Source organism: Suricata suricatta, chromosome 12, assembly GCF_006229205.1.
Source record: "Suricata suricatta isolate VVHF042 chromosome 12, meerkat_22Aug2017_6uvM2_HiC, whole genome shotgun sequence".
In the NCBI taxonomy this organism is placed as follows: Eukaryota; Metazoa; Chordata; class Mammalia; order Carnivora; family Herpestidae; genus Suricata; species Suricata suricatta.
Genome location: NC_043711.1, coordinates 33410418 through 33431901, shown reverse-complemented (window position 1 = coordinate 33431901; position 21484 = coordinate 33410418). Strand labels below are relative to the sequence as shown.

The 21484-nt window shown below is 37.9% G+C and overlaps 1 protein-coding gene across 2 annotated transcripts; it reads right to left on the bottom strand.

The window, feature by feature from the left end:
* Positions 1-9122: 9122 nt before the first annotated feature.
* Positions 9123-21278, bottom strand: KBTBD8 (kelch repeat and BTB domain containing 8). 2 transcript variants are annotated; one of them, XM_029917770.1, is made up of 4 exons: positions 21198-21278; positions 20413-20623; positions 15683-16797; positions 9123-12789 (listed from the first exon to the last, which is right to left on the bottom strand). In XM_029917770.1, the coding sequence occupies exons 1-4, from the start codon at positions 21211-21213 to the stop codon at positions 12326-12328; spliced, it is 1806 nt and encodes a 601-aa protein (XP_029773630.1). In that variant the 5' UTR covers positions 21214-21278; the 3' UTR covers positions 9123-12325. The 2 variants fall into 2 exon arrangements, with proteins under 2 accessions (XP_029773630.1, XP_029773631.1); XM_029917771.1 differs by lacking the exon at positions 20413-20623 and having other exon boundaries at positions 21198-21268.
* Positions 21279-21484: the final 206 nt, after the last annotated feature.

Below are 21484 nucleotides of genomic sequence, written 5' to 3'. Positions count from 1 at the left end.
CCTAACTCCTGAGCCTCACCCAACTGTGAGACAGCATCCAGGGATCCCATGTTGGCTCACTGATGACATGGAAATTCTTTCCTGTGTTGTACAGGCTCTTCCTGGTGTATATTTTTTTTAAGTTTATTTTTATTTATTTTGGGAGTGAGAGCGAGTGAGCAGCAGAGGGGCAGAGAGAGAGGGCAAGAGAGAGAATCCCAAGTAGGCCCCATACTGTCAGCACAGAGCCCAATAAGGAGCTCCATCCCATGAACCATGAGATCATGACCTGAGCCAAAATCCAGCGTTGGATGTTTACCCAGTTGACTGAGCCACCCAGGCACTTCACTTTGGCCTCCTGACTCATGGATAACATCATAACCTGACTGCTGGTGTGACGTGAGGTGTTTTGACCTTATCTCTTTATCCTTAAAGAATCTTTGGGATCACAGTTTTCAAGAGGTGACCTACGTGACCTGAACTCTATTAGATCCTTATCTCTAAATGCCAGCAGAGGACAAGATAAATTCAAAGGACAGGTCTTAAAAACAAACAGGAAATCCTTATTTTTATTTTGCAGACAGAGGTTACAAGCTTGCTTTAAATACTACTAAAGTTCTATCCTTCAGAAATGCACAGTGCAGAACGGAAAGTGAGATCTGTGTGACCAGAAAACTGAAAATTGCTGTTCCTTGGGGATTATGGGCACAATGTCAGTAACAAGAGTGCAAATGGTTTCCCTTCTCTTTAGTATATATGTCATATTAGCTATGAAGAAAATCTTGCTCAGCTGAAGCTATGTTTTAAATACACTATAGTATCATCACTATATTAATAATAATATAATTAATAATATTAACAACAATGAACATTTGAGGGTTCCTTATGTGCCAGGCACTGTAATAACAGTTTGTCATGCTTATTCAATCCTCACAAAAAGTGTATAAAGTGGATTATATTATTAGCCCTATTTTATATACAAGGAAACTGATGCTCTGAGAGGTTAAGAAATCTGCTCATATTCACCAAAAACACTGTAATTCCTGTTCATAAGACCAATAAAAATATACTTAGAAGATATATGAACATTTTTTTATTTGTTAATATTTATGCTTCATTTTGTTTTTTAGTTTCTTTAATGTTTTCATTTATATTTGAGAGAGAGACAGAGAGAGAGAGAGAGAGAGAGAGAGAGAGGGAGAGAGAGAGAGAGAATGCAAGCAGGGTAGGGGCAGAGAGAGAGAGAAGGAGACACAGAACCTAAAGCAGGCTTCAGGCTCTGAGCCGTCAGCACAGAGCCCGACGTGGGACTCAAACTCATGAACTGTGAGATCATGACCTGAACTGAAGTCAGACGCTTAACCAGCTGAGCCACCCAGGTGCCCCTATGTTTAGTTTTTTTGTTCACCAAATTATATAGCTGTGCATATATTTGTGGAAATGGAAAGAAAGGAAGAGATAGATCTATTAAATTCCATTTACTTTGAACAAACTAATCAATAGAAAATGCTCTGCATATACATGATAAGGATAATTTAAAATGATTACATTGTAATGTTCAATTTAGTTTTCAGAGTAGGATTTTAAAAATCCTAAAATAGATTGATGACTTTAATTAAATCATATCATATAATTTTAATTAGGTAGGTCCTAGAAAACTGGGTTATTAGGTACTTGAGAGTCACTATTCACTGAACTATATGTTAAATAATGCCATGACCATGTAAATTAAAAACAAAAGATACCTAAATATGATTAAGTGTATGAACATATTTTACAAAATAAGGTGAACTATTTTACTTATTTTTTATTGTAAAGTAGATCATACATATAAAAGAGGGTATAAAATATTTATGTAGGAAGTAAAGAATAACTCATTCAGTTGACAAATATATATCAGAAGCTTATTCTAGGAACTTCCAGATTCGGCACTGGAATGTGCAGAGCTTGGAAGTTGTCACTCAGAAAACTTGCAGCAAGATAAACCTGTTCAAAAAGAGTATCGGTGACTTTTCTTGGACCCATCAGAGAAATTGTTTGCAGAACAGTCACCCTGAAATATGGAGTAGAGCTGAATCTAAACAGTTGCAGTCAGCATTTGCTTACTTGGCCCCAAATCCCAAGAGCCATAAGGACTCTTAAATGGTAATTTTGATGAATTACTGGAGGCTGAGCATAGACTAGCCTGAGCATGAAGAAGTCCTGGGAACTGCCGTTTTAGAGAAGCCCCCACACTTTTGCACGTTTCACCTGCAGTCACCCCACAAAGCCTCATGGCAAAGATCGGAGAAAGATCCCCCAGTGTATCCCACAGCAGGGGAGGGGTAATAATTGTGAAATACATCCAGAGCCTTTTCCATAGCAAAGGCCTCTCCAGGAAAAAATACTTTGAGAGAGCTTGATAAAACCTGGAGGAAGAGTTAGCCTTCCTATCTCACCTAAGGGAAAAAGGAAGGTACAAAGTCAGTAGGGATCAGAAACAGATTGGGAATGCTATAATGGGGAAGAGAAGATGGTGCAAGGGAAACTAAAACACTGTTCCACTGGAGAAATAACTGAGAACATCACAGCACTAGGACACGAGCCCACTAAAAGACTTAGATTTAATTGGAAAACTTTATACAGCTCTTTCTCTCATACCTATCAACCATGCCAACAAACTTCCATATAATAGGAGCTGCAAGATAAGGACTTCTTCTGAGTAGAAGTACTCAGAGAGGAACAAAGTAAGAGGGGAGAGAAACCAAGCGTGCTAGAGGAATTTGATGCCTCTAACACCTTAGTACAGCAATCATTTAACAAAGCCCAGTTCCTAGCCATATTAACATAAATGCTCGCACTAATGCTTTATTGATCTTAGTTCTTCCCAGCCCCCACCGCCCACCTTTTTTAAGAGAAAGGCTGAGCAAGGGAAAGGGACAAAGGGGGAGAGAGCGAGAGAATCTCAAGCAGGCTCACATGTGGGGGGTCAATCTCATGACTCTGATGCATAATTTTTCTCTTCAAAATGTGTTTTTCTTACATTTCAGCATGTCATAATTATTCACTGAACGTCAGACATGATGTATCAGGTAATATGAACTAAGCTCCTGAGTGGCTCAGTTGGTTAAGCATCCGACTCTTAATTTCAGCTCTAATCATGATCTCCAAGTCATGAGATCGAGCCCCACATCGGGCTCCACTCTGACATGGAGCCTGCATGGGATAATCTCTCCCTCTCTCTCTGCCTCTCTTTCTCACTCACACTCTCTCTTTCTCAAAATAAACAAACATTTAAAATAAAAACCAATTACTTAAGAAGAAATAACTCTAAGAGGTAAGAGATTTAATGGAAAGGAGAGACAACATACAAGAAAAGATCTGAAATAGAAACTCTAAGCAGGAATCAAAAGGAAATATTAGAAGTCAAAAACACTGTAGAAGAAATGAAAAATGCCTTTGTTGTAAGTATCAGTAGACTGGACGTGGCTGAAGAAAGAATCAGTGAACTTCAATGTAGATACCAGTAGAAACTTTGCAAACAGACACAAAAAGAAAAAAATTAAAGTAACAAAAACTCAAGAACTGTATAATAATTATAAAAGGTATAATATATTGAAAATTGAAATATCAGGTGAAGAAGAGAGAAATGAGCAAAAGAAATATTTGCAAAATGCTGAAAAGTTTTCAAAATTAGTAACAGACACCAAACCAGAGATCTAGTAAGTTCATAGAACACCAAGTAGGATAAATACCAAAAATTTCACCAAGGCATATCATATTTGAAATTTGAAAAACAAAGAGAAAAACTTTAAAGAAGCAATATGTCATTGTGGAGGACCAAGAGTAAGAATCATGTGGTACTTCACTTTGGAAGCTGTGCAAATAATGAGAGTGGAATGAAATATTTAAAAGGTTGAAACCCAAACCCCGCCAACCTAGAGTTCTAAATCTAGTAAAGTTTTCCTTAAAAATGAAGGGGAAATAAAGACCTTCCCAGACAAACAAAATCTGAAGGAATTTGTGATTTGTACACCTGCTCTAAAAGCAATGTTAAAGAAGTTCTCCAGAAACCTAATGGAGGACCACGGGAAGGGGAAGGGAGGAAAGAGAGTTGGGGAGAGAGAGGGACACAAAACTTGAGAGACTATTGAATACTGAAAAGGAAATGAGGGTTGAAGGGAAAGGAGGAGGGGAGAAGAGATGGTGGAGATGGAGGAGGGCACTTGTGGGGAAGAGCACTGGGTGTTGTATGGAAACCAATTTGACAATAAACTATTAAAAATAAATAAATAAATAAATAAATAAATAAATAAATAAATAAATAAATAAATGAAGTTTTCCAGAAACCAGTAAAACGATATAGGTCAGAAACTTAGACCTACATAAAGAAATGCACAGAGAAGGATTAAATGAAAGTAAAATATTTTTCTTATGTTAATTGATCTTAAGGATAACTGTTTAAAGTCAAAATAGCAACAGTTTATTAAGTGAGTATAGCCTATGGAATAAGTGAAATGAACAGTCACATCCGTAGGGCAAGGAAGGGAGGAACTGGGAACTCTATTGTAAGGTACCTGCACTACCCAGAGCAGTACAGTGTTATTTAAAGATGAATTTAAATTAGTTAAAAAATGTATACTGTAAATCTAGGGCAACCAGTGGAAGAAAAAGATTCAAAGAGATATATTTGATATAATAAGAGAGTACATCAAACAGAATCATATAACATGTTCAATTAAACTAGAGAAGGCAGAATATAAATGAAGAAAAAAGAAATAAAGACAACAAATATAAAACAGTAAGAAATAAAGTAGCTCTTAATCCAACTGTGTAATCAATTTAAATGTAAATATCCTAAATATATCAATTAAAAGAAAGATTCTCATAATGGCAATTTTTTAAAAAGCCCCAACTTTAAGTTATCTACAAGAAACCCACTTTAAGTATAAAGACTCAGATAGTGAAAAGAAATAGCTTAGAGAAAGTTACATCAAATTAACACTAAATGAAAACTGAAGTGGCCATATTAATTTAAGACAGGAAGCCTTCAGAACAAGGAAGACTAGGGATAAAAAGAGACATTGCATAATTATGAAAAGAGTCAGTTCTACAAGCAGACATGATCAAAGTATTTTTTACTAAAGAAAGTAAAATATAACATATCAGAATTTGTGGGATGCTACAAAAACAGTGCTTAGATGGAAATTTATAGCATTACATGCATTATATTAGAAAAAGAAGAAAGATTTAAAATCAGTTACATAAGCTTCCACCTTAAGTAATTAAAAAAACAAAGCAAGCAGAAAAAATGAAATAAATATTAGAGTAGATGTTAATGAAATTAAAAACACAAAATAATAGAGAAAACTGATTAAAGTCAAAATCTGGTTCTTTGGAGAGACCAAGAAAATTAATAAGCCTCTAGCTGGATTAGCAAAAAAATAAAATAAAGTAAAATAAATAAAAAAGAAAGGAACAAAGAAAGAAGGAGACAAGATACACATTACCAGCATCAGGAAGAAAAAGGGGTTAATCACTACTGATTCCATGTCCATTAGAAGAATAAAGGAATAAATACTACAAACCACTTGATGCCCAGCTTTATACTGTAGATGAAATGGACCAATTTCTTGAAAAAGTCAAAACAAGAGTATATAGTCTGAGTAACCAACCCAATAGCTATTAAAGAAATTGAATTAATAATTAAAAACTTCACAAAATTAAAGCATCAAGCCCAGATGGTTTTATCTGTAAATCCTACCACACATTCAAGGTAGAAATTATACCACCTCTCCATGATATTTTGAGAAAATGAAATAAAAGGAAAGACTTCCTAACTCTTACTAAGACACCAGCATTAACCTAATCTCAAACCCAGATAAAAACATTATAAGAAGAACTACTGACTGATATTTCTCATTAGCATAGACTCAAAAATTCTCAACAAAATATAAGCAAATCAAATCCAAAATGTTTTAAAAATGTGTATCATAACCAAGTGGGGTTTATTCCAGATATGTAAAACTAATTCAACATTTGAAAATCAATTAATATAATCCACCATATCACAGGATGAAAAAGTATTACATAAATTATTTAAAATGTATAAAACAACTTCACAGAAGTAGATAGAAGGAGAGGAGCTGACCTGAGAAACTCTAGAAATGAGAGGAGTAAGTGTAAAGGCAAAGGGACTGTACATAAGCAGTGTACGCTTACTGATAAAGTGACTTCCCATTGGAGTGTGGGTTATATATACATACATATGTAATTATACACATGTATATATGTATATAGAGCACTATATGTATATACTAGAATTGAATAATTAAGTAAATGGATGGTGGATGGTGGATGGTGGCAGCCAGGGTAAAGCACAAACACATTCTTATTTCCTTATCTAGTTGGCTGAGTGGTACTAGAAACAATGAGACCCCAGTAGCAATGAGCACATCTAATGTCCACATCTCTGAGAAGAACAACTAGAGATGCTTGGGAAAATGGATTCTGGGGCTGGGGAAGGAAATATACAAGATGATCCTGGAGTATCATGTAGTGTCAAGAGTAGAAATATGCCTCCCAATTTTTTAAAAATCAAACCAAAAATATTTCTATTGATGGGAGTATGTCAGAAGGGCACAGGCACCAACCGAAGAGCTCCCAGTGGCCAAAGCTGTTAATTTGAAAATAAAGTTATCAGGGGATTATAAGCCCAAGTATAAATTAAATATTCATGAGTCCATAGTGATATAAATGATTGGATCAATAGATTAGGGAGAAGAATCCCAAATAATTCATGCCCATCCCCAAGAGATGGAGAGTAACTCTGCACTATGTAAGTGTGGGCTTCACATAGCGACTTCTTTCCAAAGGGTACGGTGTGGCATAGGGAGGGAATAATTTCACAGTGGGGAAACCTGACAAACACTGTCCCAGCCAGGTGATACGGTTAACATCAACAGTGATAGGTCATATTGAGAGTATATACTCTTAATAAGCTGTGATAGAATGGTGCTTTCCTTCTACAGTCTTTCTCCTCATAATACAGAACCCCAACCTAATCATGAAAAAAAATCTGACAGATGCCAATTGAGGAACATTCTGGAAAACATCTGACCAGTAAGCACTCCTAAAAACTGTCAAAGTCATCAAAAACAAAGGTCTGGGGTGCCCAGGTGGCTCAGTTGATAAAGGGTCCAACTTCAGCTCAGGTTGTGATCTTGTAGTTCACGGGTTTGAGTCCCACATCAGGCTCTGTGCTGACAGCTCAGAGCCTAGAGCTTGCTTCCAATTCTGTTTCCCTCCCTCTCTCTCTCCAAAATAAATAAACATTAGAAAAATATTTTTTTAAGAAGTCATATGCTAGACACTTTTCTAAGTCCTCCAGACACATTGCATAAGAAACAGCCTTGGTGCCTGTCCTCATGGAACTTACTATCCGATGGGGAAGAGAAACAAAAAGTTATGAAAAGAAAACCACTTTGGATGCTGTGATCAAGCATGACAGGGCATTTATTTTAGCTAGGGTGATCAGGGAAGATTTGAGACCTAAAAGATGAGAATAAAATAATTATGCAAAGAACAGGGGATGAGGAGTCTCCATGTACAGAAAGTGGTATGAACAAAGTTTGTAATATAGGGAGAGCCATGAGAGACTGAATGGCCAGTGTCTCAGGTTGGGCTTTTGCAGAAGCCAATCCTGAGCAAGTATTTGAGTGTAGGTAAAAGAAGGATTTGAATGCCAGTAGTTCATTGAGGGGAGGTGGGATGTCCCAAGAGGCATTGGTAGGAGGGCAGGATTGTGAAACAGGGAAGGTGTGCTTATCAAGCAAGTTAACTTTTATGGGCAACTAGGATTCATTTACACTGAGGCACCCTAGAAGACAGTAGAGAACATGTGTCACTTATCCTGCCTGTAGAAAGAAGCTTGGATGTTATCAACCAAGTCCCATCAGGAATTGGCTGCAGTCTAGCCCTCAGGGGTGTTAACTCTCTGACACTTCCAGCCTGCCTTACAGTGGACCAGGCAGGGTCCAGCCAGCAAGAATGGGCCTTCTGTGCCAGTCAGGGCAAAGCACAGACAAGGATCACAGCTGGATCATTCAGGGATGGGGTTTTGTCAGGCAAGTATGGCGGTAGTAATGAGAGGTAAGGAAACTGAGGAAATGTAAAATAACATTATTCTGAATGAATCATGGAATTGAACTTTGCTAAGTTCAGGAAAGGTCCCTAATAGGGACTAACAGATAGTAGAAAAAGTAGTGGGGTCCATGGATTGCCATCACATGTAAATGATCCAAAAAACCTGGTAACAGGGTTGTTGAGCAAGAGAGTTTGAACAATAGAGATGGTGGCTAGTGAGAAGTTTATGGTATATTTTGTGCCATTTTAGTATTTTTAAACACATGGTTGAAGAGTGGAAGTAAATATTGTTATGCTTATCTAGTCATACTGGACTGTGCCCCCCTTCAACAGTCATAAAACACTTCACACTTTCATGGATTAAAATTTTGCCTTTATGGCATAGCAATTTAGATCTCTAAATGTTCGCCTGTCCTGATGGGACAGGTGACACCGTAGGGTTGGAAGGAGAGTGTTCTATTTTCCAGAAGGTGATCAATTAAGTCCTGTCTGGAATTTTAACAGAGGCTTGAATAAAGTGGGTTGTCAGGGCTTCCTTGGCTAAGGACACAGCAAGGACAAAGGCAGTGATGTTGGGAGGGCTTGGCATGTCTCAGGAACAGCAGTCCGTGGGGCTCTCATCCAAAAGGAGATGGGAAGCCATCTCCTGGAGAAATATGAGCCGAAGAGGGTGTGATCTGGCTTACGTTTTAACGGGATCACTCTGGTTTCTGTGTGGAGTACAGAATAGATTACAACCAGGCAAGGGTGACCAAAAGTAGACCAGCTCAGGAGCAGTGCATTAAGGCAGACAAGGTAGACTAGTTTAGACTATGGTGATAGTGGTGCCAATGGTATGTGGTAATAGTCTAGGTTGTTGCTTTTTTTTAAAAAAATGTTTTTATTTATTTTTGAGAGAGAGGCAGAGATAGAGTATAACCAGGGGAGGGGCAGTGAGAGAGGGATACACAGAATCTGAAGCAGGCTCCAGGCCCTGAGCTGTCAGCACAAAAACCCAAGGTGGGGCTCGAACCCATGAACCATGAAATCATGACCAAAGTCATAAGCCAAAGTCAGATGCTTAAGCAACTGAGTCAGGCAGGTGCCCCAGAGTCTAGGTATGTTTTAAAGGAAGAGGTGGCAGAATTTTCTGATGAACTGAATGTGAGGTGTGTGACAGAGGAGAGGAATAACAAAAGTTGAGGTCAGAACAAATGCATCCAAGGAATTACTGGCATAAGCAAGCTTGCTTTGGAGTTTCAAGAGCATTATATGAGGTGATATTAACTAGTTCATTTTGTCTCAGATGCTAAATATTTGAGAGATTAAAATCTTTTTTCATTCCACTATGACAGAAGGTGTTGCATGTTTCTCGCCAAATTTTAATTCTGTAGAACTCTCTAGTCAGAGGTCAAGTTACAACAATGGTAGTTTTTAATCAGAAAATGTTTTATTATAAGAAACAATGCCATCAGGTAAAAATGCAAAAAATTGTGCAATTATGGCAAAATGTTTAAAAATATCTACACATTTGCCCGCAAAGGACTACAGTACTTACTACATACCTGAGCACTGAACATTGAATGCCATTTTAAACTGCTTCACAGAGGGGATCTGATTCCTTGCAGAGTACACCCTCTTCTCCCCATGCACCCATGAACTCAGCCTGATGCTTAAGCATCATCTTTGTAGGATAACAGGAAACAAAGGCGGAAAATAAAGAATACAATTTCTACTTTCCTATAACATCATTACACCAAGTCCAGTTTCCAATGTGTAAAAAATACATAGGAAAGTGCTACATACATTCTTCAAATGCAAAAACGAAGTTCAAGTGGGACTGGCATATGTTAGCCTATATTTTAATTTTGTAGTCCCCATTGTGCCCTTTACTTTTATTCTCATCATACTATGCAAATGTACCTTAAATATCTAAACACATACCCACACAAATTCCTAATCTTAGTTTTCTAGGACCTGTTCTGAAATCATTTTAAAAGTGGCAAAATATCCCCGTTATATAATTTAAACAAATAGTTCTTAGTACAAAATTCAATATATATTCTATTTCCATAGCAAATTCTAAAGCTCAGCTTTGACACACTAAACTTAGATCACACCCCCAATATAAATTGTTATAGCAAAGGATCAACTGTTGTGCAGATGAACAGAATAAATCTACTGCAGAAGTGACAACAGCATGTTGTACCCTATACGTCACACAGCACATGTAAATTGTTAACACACTGTTCTATGTTGTGTTTTCAAGTAACACATTTTTCTAAATAAATACAGAAGATTGTCAAGAAGCGGCAGGAAATCTTAAGGTATTCAACAAAGCTTTCAAAAATAAATTATATGAACATCTCTTGCAAAAGTTAGGGATTTTTGTGTTGTCCTCCCCTCTGCGATGCAACACTGTAAAGATGCTTCAAAACACTCACAGCAAAAGCCCCAAAACAGCATGTAGATAAAGGAAAACAGAAGAAAAACTAGAGAAAAACAAGTGGTTGACAAAGTTTATAAAGAGATTATAGATATACTATCAAGGCCAATAAGAAACCACATATCCAACTTCCCCAAGGCTAGATTTTAAAATGTTAATTCTATAAATGCTGTCCACTTTAAATTCTGCTTCAGAAAACGTTCCTCACTTGTAGAGGTCAAGGACAAGCTGTTTGGAAAGTTTCTGAAAAACGAGGTATGTGAGGCAAAGAGGCAATGTTTTAAATTTGTTTCACAGTATCACATGACAATTTGTGCAAGAGTTTCTAATACAAACCATGCCAGTTTGTTTTCCTTAAGAGAATCAAAATGTTCTACTTGAGGACAGACTCTGGGCTATCGTCTACCCTTTATCAATGATTCTAGGCATAGTGAAAAACAAGTTACCGTTCCAAATATCCGCCTTAGGTATTACAAGTGAGTTGGTTTGTCCTTTATGTTAATAACTAACTGACTGTTAGAAATCCATCCATTCAATATGAAAAGTGATTTAGTACCTATAATGCTATGGTTCTACTCACTCACCCTTTTCCTTCTCAATCACTTTCAGCTGGAACAAGGATTGCAATGTAAAAATACACATTACTGTTAAGTGCAAAAATTGAAAAAAAAAAAAGTGAGGTTTTAATGGTCCTATGTAACTTAAAAGCCATTAAATTAGACCACTGCAGGAGTTTCATGTTTCTGGAAAACAAAAATGTAAAAGCAGGTGTAAAACTTCACATTATGCTCTGTGCAGAAGAGAAATAAGTTAACTTTCACTGTACCGACAATGAAGGGATGGGCAGAGGATGGAAAAGGAGGTCAGGCAACCGAATGGCCTGTGTTAGTGCAAACTGAGTGTAATGTTCTCACTCTTCTGAGTCCAGTTAGATATCTTGCTATCATGTAGGTAGAGAATCCTGTGAAATCACAAGAGTTCAACAGGTAAAGTACGATGCCACAAAACTAACATACCACTTTGAAAAGTAAGCATAGGCTCAGACAATTTAAACCTATCTAGCTATACACATGAATTCACTTATACTAGCACCAGCCACCTGTGAATTGAAGCCCTTTTCGGGATTTGTAAATAATGAGACAGTGTGAGCACTTGAAAAAGTTATCAACAAAAAAACTACTTTAAAACTTCAGCTTAACTTAAACTTACATGGGAAACAGGAAACAATCAGACTAAAAGCTCTCTCTACGACGTATTTCTTTTCCTTCAACCTACTCTAATAACACATTTAAATCTCAGAACACTTGAAAACAGTACACAAATGTGTGTATATATGTATATATTAAGAATGAGGGTGTAAGTTAGTGCTTCTCTGTGTTGGAGAGGTCACAGCTAAAGTCCTAATGATATTGCCTCAAATTTTTACCCGTATTTAAAAGAAAAAGTCACATCAAACTAGATTGGATGTCTCTAACCAATAATACCCTAACTGCTCTTAAGAGTGCATAGTTGTTGATTTGTCTGGTAGCTCAGTGATGAATTATCACAAAATTTTAGAATGAAAAGGATTACTTTTATACCAGAAAAACAAATGCTGATAATTGCACTTTGTTACCTGTTGCTTAATGAAATGAAAACATCACAAGGGGAAAAAGAAATCCCTCCTACACCATAATCTTTAAGAGCACCCATTGCCATGTATAAACTCTCTCTGCTTCCTAAATACTGACAGCACTTCCTGTGTCATTGTTTCCCCAAGCCCAAGATGCCAGTGAGCTCCCTTAGGCCTGCCACTCATTAAAGTACTTTCTGAAGACACTGAGGATAGAGTTTAGCAACAGCACATTCAAAATGCCGGCCAAGGTCCCAGAGCCGATCTGGGGTCTCGTACACTTTCATCCACTGGTCAGTGATGTCATCATATTGGTAAAGGGAATTTTTCCTGCTGGTTCTGAAGACATGTTCTTCAACGGTCACTTGAGTAGCTCGAACAAACAAATGGAGTTTATTCTGGAAAATTACCAGTTTAAGGTACGGATTTATGGACTCATCACATGGAAAGTCCTTCTTCCGAGTCCATTTATTGAGCTCAATATCATAGGCTTCTACAGTGAACATACGCTGATGATTTCCACAGGTTCCAGCTATGTAGTAGATAGAGTCCTTGTATACAGCTGCTAAGCCCTGGATTCTAGGCACAGTCATGGGGGTTAAAAAACCCCAGTAGTCTTTTTGAGGCTCATAGAAGAGGAAAAATTCTCCTAAAAAAAAAAAAACAGAAAAAAAGAAAAACAAGAATATATATATACACATGTCTCTTTTTGGTTACATGTTGAAGAGCCTAAGTTTCCAAATATTTCACTTTCTGAAAGATTTCTTATATAATCTCCAGAGATACATTAGATAGTATAAAACAGATTAAACTGTATTTATTCCATGGCAAATCTGAACACATGATATTATAGTCAACCTGAACTGGGGAGGGGTTTGTAATAGGGAGGGAGAGGGAGTTACTTGGGCTTGAAGGCAGAATGATAGATGAGAGCTTGGATCCATTTATTCTACCCACTGGTATATTTCAGAAAATTTATTTTAAGCCAGCTCTAAAAAGACATAATTACTAATGGTCAGCCAGTACGATCAGAGTACATACACAGCTTCATCATGAGTAAGCCACTATAAATTTACGTGCTAATTATTTAATTGGAAGATAGCACATGAAATTGTTCAGATGTATGTCTATGGGCCATTCGTGTGTTTACTTTAGCACTCTGTAATGCAAAGACAAATACTTAAGAGCAAAAAACATGTCTTTAACAGCATAGAAAACACATTTCATGGAGTTGAACTTGGGTTACTTTTAATTCTATTTTGATGATCCAAGGGGATGTGGAGTCAGACTGCCAACATAAAAATTTCTGCATGAATTTAACTAGTGAAGCTTTACAAGAGTTTGGCTAATTATAACATTTGTATAAAATCCTTGATTTAAAAATCTGGACCCTTTATAAACAGATTAAATGATACTCCAATAGCCATAGTACAGCATAAGCTTCTGACTATGTAAACTTTATTTATATAAAGAGGCTTTGTTTAGATTAGAAATACCTACTTCTAAATTGAGCTTTCCCTTGAAAACTGTTTTAAACTAGATTTACTCTTATCTACAGATTTAACAGACTACTCAGCAGTAGTGACACTATAATTTCCATTTTCCTTAAGAGAGCTTCTTAAACTACCACCTACCCTCACTGACTTTTAAAAGGATTAGTAATAAAGACAATAAAAATGAAAACTTGCTGGAGTGCCTGGGTGGCTCAGTCAGTTAAGCTTCTGACTTTGGCTCATGATCTCCCTGTCAACCCAGAGCCCACTTCAGATCCTCTGTCTCCCTCTCTCTCTGCCCCTCCCTTGCTCACACTCTCTCTCTCAAAAAGAAACAAACATTTTAAAGAAAGAAAAGAAAAAGAAATAAAAACTTTCTAACATGTACTGCGTCTGTACATTTTTTTTTTGAGAGAGAGACAGCATGAGAAGGGGAAGAGCAGAGAGAGAGAGAGAGAGAGAGAGAGAGAGAGAGAGAGAGAATCCCAAGCAGGCTCTGTGCTGTCAGCACAGAGCCCAATGCAGGCTCGAACTCATGAACTATGAGATGGTGACCTAAGCCAAAATCAAGAGTCAGATGCTTACCTGACTGAACCACCCAGGCACCCCTACAAATTTCTTATAAAAAGGAATGAATGCAAAGTGAATTTTTAAAATTTAAAGTCCTCTTTAAAAGCTTAACCAGTGAAAGGTAATTAAAACTTTTAGAGTCTCAGATTCCTCTTACACAAAATACAATCTCAGATTAAGCAATGTTCATTCCAGCCCTGAAATTCTATTAATTCACTGTTACTTTGCTTTCATATTTACATTAACACATAGCCTTTACCTTACAATTGGGAATCTTTTAATTAATTCTGTCTCTATCCATTTACTGGTTAGCCAGCATGACAAAAATCTATGTAGAGAAATCTTCATCATATTGGAGGATATAACCTATCCGACCATACTGGACAGATTATACATCCATTCTTATAGTCCAAGACCAATAAATCTAATCATGCCCATGTTTCCATTTAACTAAAATAAGGTACCAGATAGTTAATACTCCTTTTGGAGAATTAGGTTGATATTGAAGTATAAACAAACAGGTTCAGGCATTTTCTGTCAAACAAAGGATGAAAGCATTTTGTTAAAGTAATAGTGTGAGAAGAACATATATAAGCAATTAAGAAACACAAGAAGAAGAATAAAGACGTTGGTAGTATCATCATTGCATTCAACATCCAAACAACGAAAATGTTTAGGAAACCAAGCACAGGGAAAACATTATTTATCACAAATTAGAACCTTGGATCAATTAATTATCTTATTTATACTCCCTTGGTCATTCTTTCTATTACTACTGCTACGTCATCTTTGCCAGAGTACTGGACTTCAATAGTTTAAACAAAAAAATGTTTAAAGCTAAGTATATTTGATAGTCCCTCTTAATCTGTAATAGCAAATGCAAGAAAAAAGGTTCCATCCCATGTTTTTCAGTGAAAAAACTTGAAAACATATTTTGGAAGGTATCATACACTGCAGTGAAATTAAAATCTTAAGACTGTAATTTCAACCTCTTTATAATTCAGTTACATGACCTCTGCGTTGATAAGAAAAAATTCTTTGTTCTTTTTTCTCTTTTAAGCTAATCCAGTAAGTTCCATAAAAAGTAGTTGCTAACATCTCCTGATTATGTATTATGGAAGAATAAAAAAGACATGTATCAGACTTGCTCTCTTAAAGATTTAAAAACGGCTAAATAGCTTTCCCCAGAAGGCCAAACTAATATTTATCAGATTATGTTTTCAAAATTACTTATTCTACATGGTATCAATACACAGTAAGAACATAAAAAACTTAAAGGCTCATTTAAAGATGCCTATCTCTGCGGATTCAAAAGTTGATGGTTTTTATACATCCTTTCAAGAATAGACTGTCCCCACCAACAGTTTACGATAAAGAAAGCCAGAGGGAGTCCTCAGTGAACAATAACAAGCACCTGTTTTAGTAGAAGTGGGTTAATCTGCTACCTTCTCATGGAGAATAAACCAGTCAGGCACCTACCCTGTAAGACATAGATCTTCTCTTTGTACTCCACAGCGTTATGAAACTCCATGGCAACAGGCATTGCGCAAACGCTGGTCCAACAATTCTCTCTGCTGTCGTAGCACTCCACGGATTTTAGTGAGTTTCTCCCGTCACCTTCGTAAACACGACCTCCAATCGCATACATCTTACCACAGCAATACACCAGTTTGCAGCCTATTCTTGCTCGCAGCAGTGGGGGTTTGGAGAGCCACCTGTTGGTGGAATGGTCATACATCCAGAAATCATTTTCGGCCTTATGGTCGATGGAAACCTCACTGCTGCTGGGCCTATACCCTCCTGCAATGTAAATGTCATTGTCTGGTGATACGAGAATCCCCACTTCTCTTAGATCATTTGGTGGTTTGCATAGTTTAAACACTCTTCCTGTGACTATATCTAGACAAGGCACTGTTTGCTTCTTTCCTGAGTGTTTGTGGGCAGCATCAAAACATATGATCATTTCGGAGGCAGTCATTCCAAGTCTCTGTGTGCAGCCGTTGGTACTGGATGGGCCCTTTTCTACATAACTTTTGGCTATAGCCTGTGCAAACTGAGGTGGAATTTTCTCTATAAAGGCATCCTCCATCAGAGGAAAACGTATGCATTTGGCAAAAATTTCTGGAAGGTGCACTTCTCTTTCATTCTGTTCATGTTCAAACCACCTTACGATGCTTTCATAAACATGCTCTTCTCGGTCTACGTTTAAATCATCACTGTCCAGTATACTTATCAGTTGGTCTTTTGTCAGCTGGAGAAACTCTTGTTCTTTGGTGACACACAAAAACTTCTTACGAATGTATTCTTTTGATCGATCTCCGAGTTCCTGATGACCATAATGATCAGCAAAGATGAAGACCCCAATAGAATTCTGTGGGTCCAAATGACTGATCATATACTTAGCACATTGGTCTTGGATGGAAGGAATCTGGAAGATGCTAGCTGCAGTGAACAAGGCTTGAACATTGGCCTCTGTCAGAACAACTCTGGAGGTGTAGGCATAGTTCAACACCAAATCCATGGATTCAGCTTCAACACCAACTATTCGAACTTCTTTTTGAGTACTTTCTGTAAGGCCGCTAGTGAACATGGATCTAGGAAGGAAAGAGTGGTTAATAGTATATGGGCACTCCATATAAAAATTGTAGCAAATTTTTTGAAATATACAGTTACCACAAAGATAACCTTTGAAACTGAAAAATATTTCCTAATGTGTTTCCTGATATTCTCAAAGGGAGTAAAAGTTGATCCTCTAGCCTAAGGATGTAGTCTGGTTAATCTCGAAAATCCTACTGTCAGGGCCAGTCCACTTTATGCCAACTCTGAGGTAAAGAGTATACCTCAATAAAGCACACTGAAAGATTGCACGAAATATTCCAGGACACCTGACTTTCCTTGGAGTCCCGATCCAGCCTTGTTATCAGCTGCCTTAGGGACTTGAGATCTTAACTCACTAGAACAATGAGAAAATTTAAGAATGCATGCAGACTGTCAGTGTAATACATTAGCATATATAGACTGATTAAACTTTTCATGTCTCATTGGAAATGTACAAGGCAACTTGCCCCCAAAATAGATATTTAAAAATTTCATCTCAGAAAAACAAGATGTTCTTCAGAAGTTCATATTCTCTACCTACTCCCTTTATCTTTTGAATGCTTCTTTCATCATTATAAGGAATATAAACATCATTTTACTTTTCTGTGGACATTTTGAAAACCTGTGCTTAAAGAAATAGATTCAATTTTCTCAAAGCTACCATATTTTACCCATGTATATCTGAATATAAATAGATTATAGTAGGGTCAATATAATGTGTACTTCCAGAGTGCTTAAGAATTAATTCTTTGGAGATGATGGTTTTGAAAGTCCCAAGCTTTTGCCTTTGAAAGCAAGCTTCCTTATTTATGTGTGTATGTATGTATGTACTGATTATTGTAAATATCTGCATTTGTGGGATCTTCTTGGCCAAAATTAAGTAGTCAAAAGCCTGGCTCTTTATTTAAGTATAATTAGTCATTTACACACATCATTTGCCTTTTCCCCCCTCTCCTTTAAGGCTTCTTACTGTACTGCTGTTAAAATTAAACACAAAAATCAAATCAAAGTTCTTATAAAAAGACTTTAAGAAAAGGGCTGTTTGCCCTCCAGTGCTTAATAGATGTCTATTGAAGAAATCGATATAACAATGGTGATAAAGTTTATACAGATCCAGACCCCTCTCATTTTACAGTGCTAGGCTATAAATATATATCCTTAACTGGTTAATTTTAAAATACAGTGAAAAACACTGGAAATATACCTGGGTACAAGGATCCAACTTGCTTCCTAGCTTAAACATCTCTGAGTCCTATTTTGACTTCTACAATGTAAATTTTAATATCACACGGGCTTTTTTTTCATGATTGAAAACCAAATATTCCAACGTATGAGCTGGTTTTCTAGTTCAGGTGCTGAAAAACTCAGCTATACAGCCACCAATTAAAAAGAAAAATAAAGCCTTTCATTAGGCAAAGATTAACTCCCAAAGGAGAATATTACCACATTTCCCTTTATCATGGGAACTCTACTGACTTGAATAGACTGGCCTCACACACACAGGAGCAGTGTGACACCTGATGAGTTCTCTGTGCTCATAGGTTCTTTCTGTAAATGCCACATAAAAATGGAGAATTTCCTTGCATGAGATCTTGAGCAGCAGAAAGGTTCTAATAATCATGCAAATTTTTAATTCTGACAAGTCACTGGGATCATGACCCAACCATGCCAGATTTCAAGCTATGCTTATTTTTCCACCAGTGATGCAACACTTAGAAACTGTTAACTATGTCTTCCTAGAGCTCACATAAGGAGAAGCACCAGTGCCAAGAAATGTCTGTACAAAAAACTCTCGCAAGAGATAAGAACCTAATCCTTAAGTTTTCTAGCCAAATACCTTGTCTGAATTCACCTATCTTATGCCTAGAAACTTTTCCAAGCATTTCCTTCATTTCTTACAATTAAAAAAAACCTACTGTAGCGTATTTCTTTTAACGGGATTAGTCTAAATCTTCAAAACTAATTTTAATTAAGTATAAAATTTAAATGATATAAGCCAGACTATAAAATTTTAGTAAAATATAGTCATTTTCACTTTCAAGTTTCAATTTTTTTTTAAGTATTCAAATGTAATATATACAATAGAAACTTCTGAAAGGCAACTTTCAAGAGGACCCACTGCTGTTCGTTTAAAGTCATAATAGTGACTAAGAAGCTTGCCTCTGGAATCAAATCCAGCCTCTGCCACTTAGTAGTTAGATGATTTAGGCAGGTCATTTAACCTCCCGAATCTCAGTTTCTCACACTTAACATGGGAAGAACTGTACAGAAACAGGACTGTAAAGATACATAAAGCAATACAGGTAAAGTAAGCTTAGCCCAGAACTTGATCAGTAGTAATCATGACATACATTTCAATCCATAAATGAACTAACAAGATCTAATGGATAGTCTGGATAAGCAAATCTCACCAGGCCAGACTTCCTGCCCTCTATGTCTACCAGTTTCTTCTTTTTTCCTTCCAGCTCACTGCCTCATGATGGTTAATACTTAACAGTCCAATGATCTATCCCTAGGCAAGTCTAAATGGTTACATCATAAGCATCAGACTGAAGTGACTATATTTAACCCAGTATTCTGAGAAAGAGGAACCAGAAACTACAGTCTCGAATACAACACTGCTATATGCCCGATAAAGGTAAGCACCTTGAAAAAACAAAACAGCACCTTGAGAGCAGAGCTGAGAAAAGTAGTTCACTGTCTTTCAGACACCATTTTTGAAACACTGAAGAGCTTAAAAACATGAGCACTTGAAACCAAAGAAGTTAAACTCAAGGAGGAAATTGTCTTTATCAGTGATCTTTTCTTAAAGTGGGAAATTCTGTTAGATCCAGGTTTTGAAATTGTACTGTTCCAACTTTTCGATACACAAAGAAGAATGCAATGAAAATGAGAGCTTCACTTAAAAACACTTCTGGTAATCTTGGAAATAATCATGAGTCTGGAGCCTAAGACACATGGAAACTGTATTTCATTCATTTTTATTTCATTGCTTTTACACCTGTGGCATTAAAACAATCTACTGAATAGTAATGTGTTTTCAAAGGAACGTGCTAGTGAGTTTTAAATTCTAAGAGTTCCGTGCAGGAGAGAAATAGGGTCATGATAAAGTTTTGGAACAAATTGTAGATCAGCACTGATCACTCAAACTTTTATCTGGGCTACACAGCTGGCAGCTGCTACCTCCACGTGGCCACTGAGCACCTTAAATGTGGTTAGTTTGCCTGAGGAGCTTGATTTTTAATTTAATTTAATTTAATTTATTTAATTAAAATGACGTTTTATTTATTTAATTTAAAACGACGTTTAAATAGTCACATGTGGCCTGTGGCTGCCATATTGAGCAGCACATTTCTAGATTTTGTAGTTATTTGCCCAAAACAAACAAAAATATATTCACTCACTTAAAAAACCAACCACCTGAATTCTGGAAGAATCCATCAAGTCAAAAACAAGGGCTTAATAAAATAAGGCCTGTTACCTCTTTTAAGGAAACAAACTCGTGGGTTTCATTTCATTGTCTCACCTCCGTTTTATAATCAAGTGGACAATACCGAGGGCGAAAGCGAACTCCGTGCGGCTATCAACAAAAGTTTCTACTATCATCATACCTGAAGTAAGGGCTGATTGCAGCAAGAACGTTTCTATGACAGGAAAATGTTTTCCCGTGATCCACTTCCACTACAATGTCTGTCAACTGTCCTTCATCGTACATTGTTTTGAGTTGCTTAAGAATACTGCACGCATGGAAGGGGTCCATGGCATCATTGGCTGTGTCTGAAGATGGAATCCCATTCGGTGTTGGGGAAGGCTTACTTAAATCTAGGAGAAAAATCGTACAACCACAAGAAGTTCGGAGCCAGTAACGGCGTTCACGCTCCCCCCGCCCCTACAAAAATACACATATGTGTGTATATATACACCATCAAACGGGGCCGCGGGGTAGGATCTGGGAGAGAGAGCGAGCTGCGCTGTAAGTTCAAGCACCAGCCTGTTCCTCGGGGAGCCCGGCGAGCCCGAAGCCCCGTGCTCGCCGAGGGACTATGCGGGCAGAACAGTCTCGGCGTCTGCGGCGACTCCGCCGAGAGCTAGAACGTCCCAGCCGAGAGCGGAGGGCAGGAGCCTCACGAGGGAAGCTCGATGGATGGCGGCCGCCAGTGCCCTCTCAACCGCCTGCTGAATGCGTCTGGGAGGCGGCGGGTACCCGGCCTCCCCATCGCTGCCCAGCCGGACCGCCCACCGCCCTCCACGCTATCCATCCTCCCTCCCCTCATCCCTCTCCACCTCCCCATCCTTCTCTCTGGCTCCTCACCGCCACCTCCTCAGCTCTCAGCCTAAGCCTGGACCCCGGCCCACCTCCCCCTACACACACCTCCCTAGCCACCACACGACCCACCTGCCGACGCGGCCATTTCTCTACGGCGCCCGGCTCCAGCTATTTAAAGAGGAAATGTCATTTCGCTTCTCTCGCTCCCGGGTTCCGGCTCTTCTTAGCTTCACCTGGCCAATGAGGTGGCCTAGGCATCCGGCTCCGCCCCCAGCCTCCGAGTTCCGTTCTCCGATAGGCCATGAGTTGCGCAAAGCGCTTCGGGAAATGTAGTTTTATTGCCCCTGCTCCCGCGTGGTCCGAGTAAGGCAGGGGCTCGGGCCGGTAATTCCTATTGGCTGGTTCTGGAGCTGGGA

What these genes read in the sequence shown, in the direction of transcription:
- KBTBD8 (XM_029917770.1), bottom strand. An exon ending in GCAATCAGCCCTTACTTCAG is followed by an intron (nt 16,798 to 20,412) that starts GTATGATGATAG and finishes TTTCCTTCCTAG; the next exon opens with ATCCATGTTCACTAGCGGCC. An exon ending in GAAGATCTATGTCTTACAGG is followed by an intron (nt 12,790 to 15,682) that starts GTAGGTGCCTGA and finishes TTTTTTTTTTAG; the next exon opens with GAGAATTTTTCCTCTTCTAT.